We start from the raw sequence: 15,648 nt of genomic DNA on the forward strand, positions 1-15,648 counted from the left end.
AGAACCTGAGCTGCATTAGCTCCCAAAAGCAGGTAACCGGGGGTTTGGGCTGGGTTTGAGTCCCAGCCACGTGGGCTCAAGTCCCAGTCTGCAGTAAACGGATTCACTTTGATGTCTCTCTGGAAAAAAAAACAAACACTTAAGTTTCCTTAACGTAGGTCTCTTCATTAACCTAGTATTGAGTGTGAAAAAATTTGGAGCCCTAAAAAATAAAGTCTGACACTGTTTCCACTGTTTCCCCATCTATTTGCCATGAAGTGATGGGACCAGATGCCATGATCTTCATTTTCTGAATGTTGAGCTTTAAGCCAACATTTTCACTCTCCTCTTTCACTTTCACCAAGAGGCTTTTTAGTTCCTCTTCACTTTCTGCCATAAGGGTGATGTCATCAGCATATCTGAGGTTATTGATATTTCTCCCGGCAATCTTGATTCCAACTTGTGCTTCTTCCAGCCCAGCGTTTCTCATGAGGTACTCTGCATATCTAGCAGGCTTTAAAAAAAATTTTTTTTTTTAATTCATAAACACAACCTCTAAGCCCTGGAGAACTGTTCTCAAGTTCCATCAGCCATGGTCTCTGTCTGGCTGAGCACGGCCACTGAACGCAAGCGGGTGTCGGGTCTGTGGGCTGCAGGGTGGGGTCAGCCATGGAGGGAGAGTAGGAAGGACACCATCAGATGGGACCGGCTTCCTGAGACTCCCGGGACAGCGGGACAGCAGAGAAGAGTCTCTGATGACAAGGAAGACAATTCAGGAGGGCAAGACGTCTCCTTTGAAAAGCTGACCTCACGATTTCTCCCGAGAATGCGTCAGTCGTTAGCTCTGCCCGTACCACGGCAGCGATAACCCTGAATCAAGCCACCACTGAAGAGGTGCTCGCCCTAGGATGCACGCGAGCAAAGTCGCTCAGTCGCGTCCGACTCTTTGCGACCCCAGGAGAGAAGACTGGCGTCGATTTATATTCCCTCCTCCAGGGGATCTTTCCGACCCAGGGATGGAACCCGTGTCTCCTGCATTGGCAGGGAAGTCCTTGCCACCGAGCCTCCTAAGAAGATGGGATTCCCTGGTGGCTCAGTTGGTAAAGAGTCTGCCTGCAACGTGGCAGACCCGGGTTCGATCCCTGGGTGGGGAAGACCCCCTGGAGAAGGGAATGGCAATCCACTCCAGTATTCTTGCCTGGAAAATCCCATACACGGAGGAGCCTGGTGGCGGCTACAGTCATGGGGTCGCAAAGAGTCAGACACGACAGAGCGACTTCACTTTCTTTTCTCCTAAGGAGCCCACGTGTACTAGAAACGTGGACAAAGTTTCTTTCCCTGTTGAACACTCTCCACGTAGCTGGGAAGGGACGCCAGACAGGAGGTATTTTCTTATCAGAATTCATGTCGTTCAGATTTGGACAAAATAGGACTCGGAAAAGAATAAAAAGAGAAGAGCGACCATCCCTCCCTGAATTTGTCTCTGCAACCTTCAGATGGTTCTTTAGGGAACAGACTAAAGAAGAAATTGATTCTTTTTTTCTGCCTTACATTTCCTGGGAGGAAATGTCCTGTCTCAGTAACCGTGTATCCACATGAACAAGTTATCTGGGGTGCAATTGATTTCATCGAGAAAGGGCTTTCAAAAGAAGCTTTTTATACCCTGCAAATTCCAGCCTTGAGATGGACGGAAGGATAAGGTTACAATTGCAGCTGTAAAATAAGAAAATTGAGAAGTAAAGGAGGAGTTTCTACTTTTATATTATCCTGAAAGGCGTATTTTAATCAACACAAACCATATCCAACGGCCACAGTTGACTAGAAATAAGTCTGATAAATGCTTTATGCAAAAGCAAGGCTGAAACGCCACAAATGTGAGACGAGATCACATTTCTCAGCAGCAAGTTCTTCATCCAGGGACAAAGGTTTCAACGAACAGAAGACGAACATGAATTCATTCATTCTGGGGGGTATCAGAGGAAAAGCTGGTTCTCGCAGTTGAACAAAAGTTGCAAAATTTCAGCTCAGGAGAGAAGACCCGAAAATTAAGGAAGTGCTGCGTGCAAGGTCAAACAGACAGCTCCAATCAGCTCCTGCTGATGTCGCTTCTGACAATTAAATTAAGCATGTCACCACACAGGACACCGTGAATCCACTGAAATAATGAGTCTCTGGCATAACGCAGTGGAAAAAGCAAATTGTGGAGGGCAGACACAAATCAGATAGAATCAGCAGCTACCCTGGCATCCCCGGGGAGCCCATTAATGTCTCTGGGCATCACCTCCAGAATTAACTGATTTTACGTGATAATAACTGCGGTGGACAAGAGAGCCGTAATGATCATCATTTATATCAGCATCACCATGTCATCATTACTGCTATCCCCACCGCCACCAGCAGCAGCAACAGCACCATCGTCGTCATCACTGACATTCTGTCATCAGCACCATCAGCACCATCCTCAGCTCCACCATCCTCAGCGCATCCCCACCCCCATCATCCCCATCATCCCATCATCCCCGTCATGGCCACTCTGTCATCAGCACCATGATCCTCAGTCCATGGGGTCAGAAAGAGTCAGACACGACTGAGCACCTAAAACTTTCATTTTCCTTATCCTCTTAGATTAGGCAAGCACTTCTGTTTCTTATTCAAATGTTCTTTCTTTTTTTTTTTTTTTTTGGCAATCTTCTGGAAAAAGAATGGGCTTTCCTAAAACTTGATACCTCATATTGTTAAAGGCTGTGTGGTTACGGAAATTAAATTAAATCCAAGTAAAAGGTAAAGATTGTAAATTCGGTGAAAGTGAAAATGAAGTCTCTCAGCCGTGTCTGACTCTTTGTGACCCCACAGAATGTAGCCTGCAAGGCTCCTCTGTCCATGGGATTCTCCAGGCAAGAATACTGGAGTAGGGTGCCATGCCCTCATCCAGGGCATCTTCCCCACCCAGGCATCAAACCCACGTCTCTTTTACCACTCGAACTCCCACGCTTCTCTGCTGCTGCTGCTGCTGCTAAGTCACGTCAGTCGTGTCCGATTCTGTGCGACCCCACAGATAGCAGCCCACCAGGCTCCCCCATCTCTGGGATTCTCCAGGCAAGAACACTGGAGTGGGTTGCCATTTCCTTCTCCAATGCATGAAAGTGAAAAGTGAAGTCACTCAGTTGTGTCTGACTCCCCGTGACCCCATCATGGACGGCAGCCTGCCAGGCTCCTCCGCCTATGGGATTTTCCAGGCTCCTCTAGGGATGTCCTAACAGTGGAAATCCTACAGGACTTGTCCTCTGGGTCTGGCTTAGTTCATTCATCATCATGACTTCAAGCTTCACCCACGCAGAAGCAGGTGTCAGAATTCCCTTCCTCGTTATGGCTGATTCCCTTGTACGCATGGACCCATGTTTCATTTACTGTCTCATCCATGGATGATATTTTTTGAAGGGACCCACCACCACCATGTAACCCATAACGGTGTCTCTATGAATTTAGCAGTTAGTCGCTCAGCTCTTGGCAACCCTATGGACTGTAACCCCATGTAGCCCATCAGGCTCCTCTGTCTGTGGGGTTCTCCAGGTAAGAATACTGGAGCAGGTTGCCATTTCCGTCTCTGGAGCTTAGGATCCACTCAAATGCATCAGCCTCCCGCACACACCCAGAATTTGCTGAGCGCCGAAGAACTGATGCTTTTGAACTGTGGTGTTGGAGAAGAGTGTTGAGAGTCCCTTGGACTGACAGGAGATCAAACCAGTTAGGGTTAGTCCTGAATATTCGTTGGAAGGACTGATGCTGAAGCTGAAACTCCAATATTTGGCTACCTGATGCGAAGAGCTGACTCATTGCAAAAGACCCTGATGCTGGAAAAGATTGAAGGTGGGAGGAGAAGGGGGTGACAGAGGATGAGATGGTTGGATGGCATCACTGACTCGATGTATATCAATTTGAACAAGTTCTGGGAGATGGTGATGGACAGGGAGGCCTGGCATGCCGCAGTCCACAGGGCTGCAAAGAGCCAGACACGATTAGCGACTGAACAACTCCTAAAGGAATCTTAACATAATCTCGAGTACCATTTTATGAGCAGGTGATCGTGCAATTTGCTCCGAACGGGAGACATCTTTCTGTAGGGAGGGTTTCCAAGGATAAGTCCAGCCCAGAAAACCCATGACGGGCATCATTTAGATATGGCTTGCCATCCAAGGCTGCCACGTGGACTCCTTCAGAAGGTCTCCAATGTGGATGCCTTTAAAGGCACGTCAATCAAGCACTTGAAACGAGAACCCTCCGAGGGCACGTCAGGGCAGGCGTCTGACAGGCACGCGCCCACGCCTAGGACAAGGATCAGGCAGATGGCCAAGGCAGCGATGCACCAACCCTGGAAACCCCACGGCCTGCCCTCCCTGTTCACGCCCCCGCTTATCCGCAGGCACGGAGCGGAGGACTGATGCCAATATGAGGCTGGAACAAGGGGAGAGCTGAAACCTCTCCCAAGTGTAAGCCAGCGAGTCCTAGAAGGCAGATTGCAGGCGAGGAGGGCGGTTCAGGACACGCACAGGTGGGCGGCCTGTTGCCCAGACAGAGAGACCACCGCACCTGGAGCTCCAAGACGGAGGTGTGGCAACGCCTGCCTCTGAGCACGTGGCATCCTTGCCAGACCCCTTCCGGCCGGCCGGCTTCACCCAGCGGGCGAACCATGGCCCAGAAGAATCGCTCCATGTGGAACACACAGCAGAGGAGAACCGGAGGGGGTCCACTCAGAACCAGATTCCTGGAGACCTTTTCCGGGGACCTGCATTCAAACCCTTTGGACTCCTCCTCCTGCCTTTCAGAAGCTGTCTTTGGCCTTCTGAGCTCTCAATGTTGCTTAGTCACTAAGTCGCGTCTGATTCTTTGCAGTCCCATGGACTGTGGCCCACCGGGCTCCTCTGTCCATGGGATTCTCCAAGGCCAGAATACTGGAGTGGGTTGCCATTTCCCTACTCCAGGCGATCTTCCCGACCCAGGGATCAAACCTGCGTCTCCTGCATTGCAGGCGGGTTATCATTAGCACCGCCTAGAAAGCCCATACACGACTATATAGAGAAGAGATACACAGCCAGGACCTATTACATAGCACAGGGAATTCTACTCAACATTCTCTCAGAAACCAACATGGGGCAAGAACCTGAAAAGAAATACATGTATATGTATCACTGAGTCGCTGGGTTGTATTGCTGAAACTAACATGATAATCTTTAATTCTAAAACATTTTTAAGAGAGAATATGAGGAAAGGTGTGAAATTGATCGGGAAGACCCTCTTGATGGTGAAACATGCAGAACTGTGATGGAAAGCAAGGGACGCCTTCTTCCCTTTCAAATCAAAGGACAGGGGAATTCCCTGGTGCCCCAGCAGCTGAGAGTCCGAGCTCCCCACTCCCCAAGCTGGGGGCCCGGGTTCCATCCCTGGTCAGGGAACTAGAATCCCACACGCTGCAAGAAAAGCTCCCGCACGCTTCAGCGAGGGTCCAAGATCCCGTGGGCCCCAACTAAGATCCACAGGGACAAACAAGAAATATTAAAAAAACAAAACAAAGCTCAGAAACCACATTTCCTGGGATTCGCGACCAGGGAATTCCACCGTGGCTTGTGTGAGTCACCAGTGAAATGCGCAAAAGCAAAGCCGACCTTCCTGGGTTTGCTTGGAAGACTATGTCACTTATCTATTTCCATTTGAGTCCGCCTGAATAGTAGCAAACCGTTTTGCTGTTTGTTTTCTAGCGCTAGGGGTTTTATTGGTATTTTAGGGGTGGCTCTTTTTTTTTTTTTCCTTGGTAAATTAGCACGACTGTTTGCTCCAAATGAGAGAGCTTTTCTCAGCATGTAATTACTCAAAACCAGTATCTATTTCCACTTGGGTTCATTTGAACATTGTTAAGTCATTTTCCTGTTTGTTTTGTGGAGTTGGGTTTTTTTCATTGGTATTGTGGTGTGGCGTGGGTTTTTTTTGTTGTTGTTGTTAAATGAGCATGACTATTTGGAGAAGGCAATGGCACCCCACTCCAGTACTCTTGCCTGGAAAAATCCCATGGGTGGAGGAGCCTCGTAGGCTGCAGTCCATGAGGTCTCTAAGAGTCGGACACGACTGAGCGACTTCACTTTCACTTTTCACTTTCATGCATTGGAGAAGGAAATGGCAACCCACTCCAGTGTTCTTGCCTGGAGAATCCCAGGGACGGGGGAGCCTGGTGGGCTGCCGTCTATGGGGTCGCACAGAGTCGGACACGACTGAAACGACTTAGCAGCAGCATGACTATTTGGTCCAAATAAGAGAGGTTTTATTAGCATGTAATTACTGACGACCAATATCCATTTAGGCTTCCCTCAAAGCTCAGTTGGTAAAGAATCCTCCTGCAATGCAGGAGACCCTGGTTCGATTCCTGGGTCAAGAAGATGCCCTGGAGAAGGGATAGGGTACCCACTCCAGGATTGTTGGGCTTCCCTGGTGGCTCAGTTGGTAAAGAATCCTTCTGCAATGCGGGAGACCTGGCTTCAATCCCTGGGTTGAGAAGATGCCCCGGAGAAGGGAGAGGCTACCCACTCCAGTATTCTGGCCTGGAGAATCCCATACAGAGCATGGGGTCACAAAGAGTCGGACACAACTGACCGACTTTCACTTTCACTTTCCATACCTACTTCCGTTTGGATTCCTTTGAACATTCTTAGTGGCATCTTGCTGCTTGTTTACCTCACGTTGGGGGTTTATTGGCATTTTGGGGTGGCATGGGTTTGTCTTTTTTCTTTTTTCTGGTAAGCTGTTGTTGTTCAGCCACTCAGTCGTGCCTGACTCTCTGCGACCCCATGGACTGCAGCACGCCAGGCCTCCCTGGCCATCACCAACTCCCGGAGTTCACTCAAACTCACGTCCATCGAGTTGGTGATGCCATCCAGCCATGTCATCCTCTGTCGCCCCCTTCTCCTCGGGCCTTCAGTCTCTCCCAGCATCAGGGTCTTTTCTAATGCGGGGGACAGAGGTTCAATCCCTCATCCGGGACGATCCCACGTGCCGTGGGAGACAACTAAGCCCGTGAACCACAACTTCTAGAACCTGAGCTCCAAAACAACAGAAGGCAGCGCAGAAGAAGCTGGAACTCGGCAACTAGACAGGAGCCCCCACCCGCCACAACCAGAGAAAAACCCGGAGCAGCAGCAAAGACCCAGCATGGCCAAAACACATGAATAAATAAATAACATTATTAAAAAAAAAACAAGAAGCGGAAGGAGGCAGATGCACCTGCCATTAGGCACATCCAAAGAGTCCTGAGTGGACACGGGCCTCGGAGGACCCTGGGGATGGACAAGGAATGAAAACACGGCCCGATCTCACCAGGAACACTCTCCCTCATGGGGGGTACCGTGCTTGCTGCCGCCTTGCACCGGCCAAGGAGGACCAGAGGCCCTCAGAGAGACGCTCCAGAGCAGAGACATGGCCCCCTCCCCGAAGCTGCTTCCATGAGCCCCACCAGGAACCCGGACCCAGAGCAAAGCAGAAGTGCCATCTGTCTGGGGGAGATCAGTCAGGTACCTTGGTTGTTGAGCGTGTCCTCTTTTATCCTCCTCACGGCCTCCTGGGCTTTGCTGTCGTTATTTCCAGCTAGAAGGGAAAGAAAGACACACGACTCAGAGGAAGAAAACCACTCCACGTGGAACAACGTTTCCTCGAGACGGTGAACAGAGAAGCCTACCAAGTGTCTGCTTCCATTTCTGCTGCTGGGACTCGGCCAACAGCTCAGAGCAACTGTGGCTGATTCAATGTATCCGCTGAAGATACGCTTTCTCCAGCCTGCATTGGCCAAAAGCATGCTTGTCTGGGGGACTTCCCTGGTGGCTCAAAGAATCCGCTTGCAATGCCATCCGCCTGCAAAGATGCCCCGGAGAAGGGTGAGGCAACCCACTCCAGTGTCCTTGCCTGGAGAATCCAATGGACAGAGGAGCTGGGCGGGCTATGGTCCATGGGGTTGCAGAGAATCTGACACGACTGAGCGACTGAGCACACACACACACACACACACCGGTATGCATTTCTGGGGCATCCTACTTTTCATTGATTCCACACACGCGTGTCAGCTTATGGCATGAGAACCACGTTGAAGCCAAGAAGACTATGGGCCTGAAATTGTCGAAGGACATGTCCCACAGGACATAGAACTTTCAAAACCCTTGTGGTCCAGGGAACCCCTCCACTCACGGGTGGCTGGAGCTGTGAAAAGCATCATGAGGGAATGCGTGCAGCCCAGTGGCAAGGACTCCACACGTTCGCTGCCTGGGTTCAATCCCTGTTGGGGGGAATCTAAGACCCTGCAAGCCACTGCACGGCCAACCAGAAAAATACACAAAACAGATCAAAGGAAAGGGTTAGTCGCTCTGTCGTGTCCGACTCTCTGCGACCCTGTGGACTGTAGCCCCGCCAGGCTTCCCTGTCCTTCAGCATCTCCCAGAGTGTTGGGAGCCAGCGTGAGGACCTCCACCCGTGGCAAAGGTCGTGAGGAAGGAGGCTCGACATACGCAAAGGCGGGATCGAGCCTCAGGAGTCCCCCTGGAAATCCTCGAGCATCTACCCCATAACCAGAGCCTGCCTGCTTTACTACTTTGTGCTCTCACCTACACCTCTGACTTTACGGGGGGCTGTCCCCCACCACCTCTTTCGGAGAAGGAGTTAACTTAGAGCTCCAGTTAATAAAAACTCCTGGGCATGACAAGAGTGTTTTAACCTACAAACTCCTCTGAAGGTTCTCTAGCCTGCCTGACAGGCTCGTCCGGCCACATGTGATTGCTCACAGCCTCCCAACCATGAGAGGCACGAGATGCTTTAAACCTTCTAAAAACAGGTTCTTTAGAGAAGTTAGAAAACTATTAGCATAAGTATAGTGGGCTGATTAGAAATTGTATTGGTGAAGGGTTTTTCACTTGTTGAGCCAATGTTTGTTGCTAAGTCTCCACATCCCCTGCCTTTACACACATTAATGAATATATAGAAGAAATAAGTATTAACCTTTGATATTAATCACGTTAGACCTTATGCTAAGTAAATTCTTTCCTTAATTAAAACCCACTACACCCTCACCCTAAAGGAATCTAACTTTATCTGGTACCTTTGGAAGGTGGAGTCTTTTTTAAGAATAATCACCCCTGGAGAAATAAGTGTCCTGGTTGACTGACCTCTGTCACAAGGAGAGGGTCATAAATTGTCAGCAGGCCCCCCTGGCCAGAAGATGATGTAACACCCCTAAGACCTCTGTATACATTTGTATGAAGCACCTGACTTTGATAAAAGTCAGGACTGCTGACCCCGCGTGACTTTTGCATAACATCTCAGTGTATAAAAGTAGACCATGGAAAATAAAGAATTGGGATCAGTTCCTGGAAAGACTGGTCTCCCCATGTCTCTCACTCTGGCTGAGTCTCCATCTGGAGCACGGAACCCACCATGCTTACTAATTATGCCTGGGCTTCTAAGATCCAACCGGGGAGGCCTCAGTGTCTCCTCTCCTTCGGGAGAATGTTAGGACACCTGTGGCCTACGTAAGTGGTGCAAGCTTCTTGTCTTGAAGTTTTATTGGTCTCCCGCGTAAACCAAGCTACTCATCCTCTTTTCTCCTCTGAATTTTCCTGCTGAGCTATCCTCATTCTATTACTCTTTATATCTCTATTTAATATCTAATTGAAGCTATTGTATCCTGATCCTCGCCGACGCCATCCCCGCTTCGAACTCTCTGGATCAGCCGGGGCTGGACCTCGGCACCAGAGTTTCTGCAAATTCCCATCCCTTGGGTCGGCGATGCCATCCAACCATCTCATCCTCTGTCACCCCCTTCTCTTCCTGCCCTCAATCTTTCCCAGCGTCAGGGTGGTGAACTCAGAGAAAACAGAAATAGTTTTAGCTCCAGCTGGAGACAGAGAAGTGAACAGTGGCAGAGGACACCTTTGGGGGAGGTGAACGAAAGGGATTTAGAAACTGCTGCCGCCCTTAGAGAAGTTCAAAGCCGCGGACATCAAGATGACGCAGCTGCAAAAGTGATTTGCACCTCAGCCGCCTTAAAGAAATCATTGTTGTGTGGTTATGACTGGTTTGCTCAGAGATTCTTCCTGCAAGCGGGGGGCCAGGGGCACGAAGGGAAAGAACGCATGTCTTCCATCTCTAAACACTGGACACATCAAAGACCGCCACCTCCGAGAAAGAGAATTCACGGCTGAGTGGGGATGTGGGCATGTATGAGCTTGCTTCCGAAATCGGTGAGAATTTTTTTTTAAGTGTATTTATTTTAAATGAAACAAAGATGAATATTTTTAACAATACAAGAGACAACATAAGGAAGACAGACGTCATAAACCATTTAGACACCTTAACGGCAAAGAAACGAAGACAAATAAAGCAAAAATCAGAAGGAATGGACGGGAAAAGAAAAAAGTAAACCATCATAGTGAGACGTGCTATTAAAATGCCATCTGCTGCCAGGCTGCCTGGCGGGGTCCGGCCACATTGGCATTGAGAGCTGGTAGAGCGGAGGCTCCAGTGAAGCAAGAAAGAAGCCCCGAGTTCCTAAAAAACACACAGGGGGTCCTGAGAGACCTGGGGTGGGGAGGGGGCAGGCAGTGAACCCGCAGCGCAGACTAGACCCAGGGCAACGCACGTGCCCCCGGCAACGGAGAGCTCACTCAGAGATCAGGCAGCCACGGCAGGCAGCGTATGCCCCTGGCTGTACGTACAAGCTAAAAAACACAAAAGATACAAAGGGACTCATTCACAAAAGAGACACGCACTGAAAGATGTAGAAAACACACTCACTGTTACCAAAAGGGAACGGGGTTGGGAGAGAGAAACTAGCAGCTTGGAATCGGTATATATTAACTGCGATATATAAAACAGATAGCCAGCAAGGACCTGCTGTTCAGCACAGGGAGCTCTGCTCAATACTCTGTAATAACCTTATAGTTCCCTGGTGGAAGGGATAGTCAGGGAGTCTGGGATGGACACAGACACACTGCTGTGTTTAACTTGGAGAACCAGAAAGGACCTGCTGGACAGCACAGGGAACTCTGCTCAATCCTCTGTAATAACCTTATGGTCACCAGGGGGAAGGAGGGGGGAAGCGATAGTCAGGGAGTGTGGGATGGACATGGACACACTGCTGTATTTCACATGGAGAACCAGCGAGGACCTGCTGGACAGCACAGGGCACTCTGCTCAGTGTCACGTGGCAGCCGGGATGGGAGGGGAGTTTGGGGAAGAACGTGTATACATATATGTACAGCTGAGTCCCTTTGCTGTCCGCCTGAGACTATCACAACATTGTTAATCCGCTGAACCCCAATAAAAAATATTTTTGGTGCTAAAAAAATGTAAAGAAAAAAATCAAAACACGATACAAACGAACTTATTTGCAAAACAGAAATAGATTCAGACATAAAGAACAAACTTATGGTTAGCAAAGGGGAACGCTCAGGAGGGGTAAATTAAGAGTTTGTGACAAACATAGACACATGACTATATTTAAAGCAGATATACAGCAAGGACCCACTGCATGGCACAGGTAACTAAATGCAGTATCTTGCAATAGCTTATCCTGGGAGAAGAGTTTGATGAAAGAAGACACAAATGCACAAATACAACTCTATGCCTGCTGTTCAGCTGAATCTAAGACAACACTGTGTATCAGCTATGTATGTGTATGCATTAACACGCTTCAGTCGTGTCTGACTCTCTGCGACCCTGTGGACTGTAGCCCTCCAGGCTCCTCTGTCCATGGGATTCTCCAGGCGAGAATACTGGAGTGGGTTGCCACGCCCTTCTTCAGGGGATCTTCCCAACCCACGGATCGAACGTGGGTCTCCTGCATTGCAGGCGGGTTCTCTACGGTCTGAGCCACCAGGGAAGCCCATGCCTGACCTTAGACGGTTGCTAATGTTGCGTCTACATCTACTGGGGATCCACTGGCATATCCGGAAACACTCCCCTAAAGGAAGCAGGTCACAGACACGGTGGGTCTGCCTTGCCATCAAGCTCTGTTCCATGGAGGTTGTTTTGTATAAAACAAAGCAAGGGTTCAACGGCACCAAGTCATGGGGGAAGGGCAAACTCCCACGTTCAGATTTGCTCTGGGAAGGATGAACCCTGCTCACCAGATTGTAAAGGTCTGCAGGAAGGAAGGAAAGTACCACTTGTTAGGAACGGAGGAGCCTGGTGGGCTGCAGTCCATGGGGTCGCTAAGAGTTGGACTCGACTGAGCAACTTCACTTTCTCTTTTCACTTTCATGCATTGGAGAAGGAAATGGCAACCCACTCCAGTGTTCTTGCCTGGAGAATCCCAGGGACGGGGGAGCCTGGTGGGCTGCCATCTATGGGGTCGCACAGAGTCAGACACGACTGAAGCGACTTAGCAGCAGCAGCAGCAGCAGGAAGGAAGGAGAGTACCACTTGTTAGGGGAAAAAAAAAAAGATTTTGACCCAAATTAGGGCCAGTGAACAATGGGCCTGAAGCTTAACCTGGTTCATTTCCTGCTGTAAAAAAAAAATAACTTTTATTGGAACACAAGCCCTGGTCATTGCTAGTCCATCCTAAAGGAGATCAGTCCTGAATGTTCATTGGAAGGACTGATGCTGAAGCTGAAACTCCAGTCCTTTCACCACCTGATGCAAAGAGCTGACTCATCTGAAAAGACTCTGATGCTGGGAAAGATTGAAGGTGGGAGGAGAAGGGGACGGCAGAGGGTGAGATGGTTGGATGGCATCACCAACTCGATGGACATGAGTTTGAGCAAGCTCCAACAGATGGTGAAGGACAGGGAAGGAGTTGCTTTGCTGCAGTCCGTGGGGTTGCAAAGAGTCAGACATGAGTGAACAGCAACAGTTGAAAGAGGTAAAACCAGACCTATAGTACAATTTTTATCAAAACGGACAGGATAAAAAGGATTAATTACATGCAGAGGATGTCCGGGAAAATGTGATCAATATTATATTTTGTTTTGTTTTTTTCAAAGCTCATCTCCCTGTATCTTTTCTTCCAGCTGATTTAAACAGCTGCAATATTCACAAATGTAAATTGAGTTGACTTGAAGTGTCTCCACTTTCCTAGCAGAAGAAAGTCCCTTCATTTCCAAAGTTGATTTAGGGACCAACTAATCTGATCTGATCTGATAAGCCACTAGGGCTTTATGGGCTTCCCTGGCGGCTCAGAGGTTAAAGCGTCTGCCTCCAGTGTGGGAAACCCGGGTTCGATCCCTGGGTTGGGAAGATCCCCTGGAGAAGGAAACGGCAACCCACTCCAGTATTCTTGCCTGAAGAATCCCATGGACGGAGGAGCTTGGTAGGCTACAGTCCACAGGGTCGCAAAGAGTCGGACACGACTGAGCGACTTCCCGTTCACTTTCATAAGCCACTAGAAAGCTTCAGAAAGAAGGGAAAATTGAGAGCGTCTTCACTGGGCAGCTAACAGAAGATGCTTGAAATCGGCTAGGAACTGATTCCGTGACATCCCAAAGGCACATATTGAAGTCCTCACCCCCAGGACCTGAGAATCAGGCTGTATTAGGAGATGAGAGTCTTTGAAGAGGGGATGACGCTGAAACAGGATCAGTAGGGTGAGTCCTGATCCCGTAGGACTGGGGTCCTCGTAAGAAGGGGTCAGGGCACAGAGACACACACAGGGACGGCCACGTGAGGACTCGGGGAGGAGATGGCCGTCTATGCACCCAGCAGAGAGGCCTCGGGAGGAACCAGGCCTGCCCACACCTGGCTCTCAGACTCCAGCCTCCAGGACTGCGGGAGGGTGAACGTGCGCCGTTTCATCTATCCAGTCTGTGCTGTAATTTGTTATGACAGGTCTGGGAGGCTAACCCACACTTATTGTCATTTACTGCAGTGAGTCACACAGGTAAAAAAAATATATGATCCACATTAAAGGAGAAGCTAGCCTCCTGTCCAAAAAGAAAGAAAGAGTATCACAATCTGCTGTCTGTTTCAGGTTTTCAGGTTGACCGTTGACGCCTTCTGCACCTGCTGGCTCCATTGTTTAGTTGCTAAGTCGGGTCCAACTCTTGGTAACCCCCTGGACCGAAGCCCACCAGGCTCCTCTGTCCATGGGGTTTCCCAGTCGACAATAGTGGGTTGTAATTTCCTCCTCCCAGGGGTCTTCTCAACCCAGGGATCGAACCCAGGTCTCTTGCATTGGCGGGACGGTGCTCTACCACTGAGTCACTTGGGAAGCCCATAGTGGAATACGTTGTTCGGTCACTAACTCGTGTCGGACTCTTCGAGACCCCAGAGACTGCAGCCCACCAGGCTCCTCTGTCCGTGGGATTCTCCAGGCAAGAACACTGGAGTGGGTTGCCGTGCCCTCCTCCGGGGCATCTTCCCAACCCAGGGATCAAACCCAGGTCTCTTGTGTCTCCTACACTGGCAGGCGGATTCTCTTAACACCGGGCCTCCTGGGAAACCCCCCTGGATCTGTAACCACACCAATATCTGCCTCACACAGAGGCAGACGACAGCGTGTCTCCCAGTCACCCTAACACGTAAGGTCCTGAACAAAGGAAACATCACCTATGATGACGTGCATGCCCAGCTTCGCCAGGTACTTGGCGGTCGAGTATCCGATGCCATCGGTCCCTCCGGTCACTATGGCAACACGTTCGGGTTGCGGAGAGAAGACTGCGGAAGAAGAAAGAAAGAAAAAGAAAACAAGGGTTAGAAGCAGAGGACGTGTCGGTCCTAATGAAGTCACAAAAGAGGGCGGGATGCCAACAGGAGCTGTGGTTTGATACGTGTGGTTTTGTTCCTGTGAGTTATCTACAGGCTCAGGATGGGAGAGGGTAACACAAGACCGTCGCCCTGACTGATGACTGCCTGGGCTTGCCAGGGGGCCCTAGGGGTAAAGCAGCCGTCGACACAGATTCTATCTCTGACTCCAGACCCCCTGGAGGAGGAAATGGCAGCCCACTGCAGCATTCTTGCCTGGAGAATCCCACAGACAGAGGAGCCTGGTGGGCTACAGTGCACGGGGTCTACAAAGAGTCGGACACAACTGCACGGCAGAGCACACTTGCACTGTGACAGCCTGGTGTACACACCTCACAAAGCCTTGCTCAACCCCCACAGACACCTCCGCAAGAATGAACACTGCCAACGTGATGCGCAGAAAGGGTGAGACGAGGGGTATAGCCCAGGACCCTGGGTGGCGAGTCCTGGATGAGTCCTCTCGGGCCAGGCTGTCTGTGTTGTGAACTGGAGGTCTTACACACAGCGGTTGATGTTTCGACCTAAAGCTTGCTGTGTCCGATTCACGGGCAGAGAGAACACACGTGGGGTGGTCTAGATGGGGAGACGGGGCGGGGGAGGGAAGGGCTGGTCGCTTGGGGTTAGAGAATGCAAACTGTTATATATCGGATGGGGCAACAAGTTCCTACTATACAGAGCAGGGGACAGTATTCAATACCCTGTAATAACCATCACGGAAAAGGATATGTAACAAGATGTGTGTGTGTGTATATGTGTGTATGTGTGTGTGTGTGTGGATTATATATATGTGGCTTCCCTAGTGGCTCAGATGGTAAAGAATCTGCCTGCAATGCAGGAGACCCGGGTTTGATCCCTGGGTCGGGAAGATCCTCTGGAGGAGGGCATGGCAACCCACTCCAGGAT

At 49.9% G+C, this 15,648-nt stretch overlaps 1 protein-coding gene across 14 annotated transcripts in view; it reads right to left on the reverse strand.

Moving 5' to 3' along the window:
• Positions 1-15,648, reverse strand: part of DHRSX (dehydrogenase/reductase X-linked) — a 188,021-nt gene that overhangs the window by 131,907 nt on the left and 40,466 nt on the right. For 13 of the 14 annotated variants that reach the window (XR_015158301.1, XR_015158304.1, XR_015158302.1 and 10 more), the window contains exons 2-3: positions 14,551-14,658; positions 7,537-7,605 (exon numbers count right to left, since the gene is read on the reverse strand). Coding sequence is in view for 10 of the 14 variants with exons in the window: in XM_086386061.1 (XP_086242187.1) it covers positions 7,537-7,605; positions 14,551-14,658 (177 nt within the window). In the remaining 4 variants the exon portion in view is untranslated. Of the gene's footprint in view, positions 1-5,739; positions 6,968-7,536; positions 7,606-14,550; positions 14,659-15,648 lie in introns of those variants that run through there. The other variant, XM_086386065.1, reaches the window with a different exon arrangement.

This window comes from Bos grunniens, chromosome X (genome assembly GCF_055505025.1).
Source record: "Bos grunniens cultivar Pamir isolate PY7600 chromosome X, Bosgru_T2T1.0, whole genome shotgun sequence".
NCBI classification, from domain to species: Eukaryota; Metazoa; Chordata; class Mammalia; order Artiodactyla; family Bovidae; genus Bos; species Bos grunniens.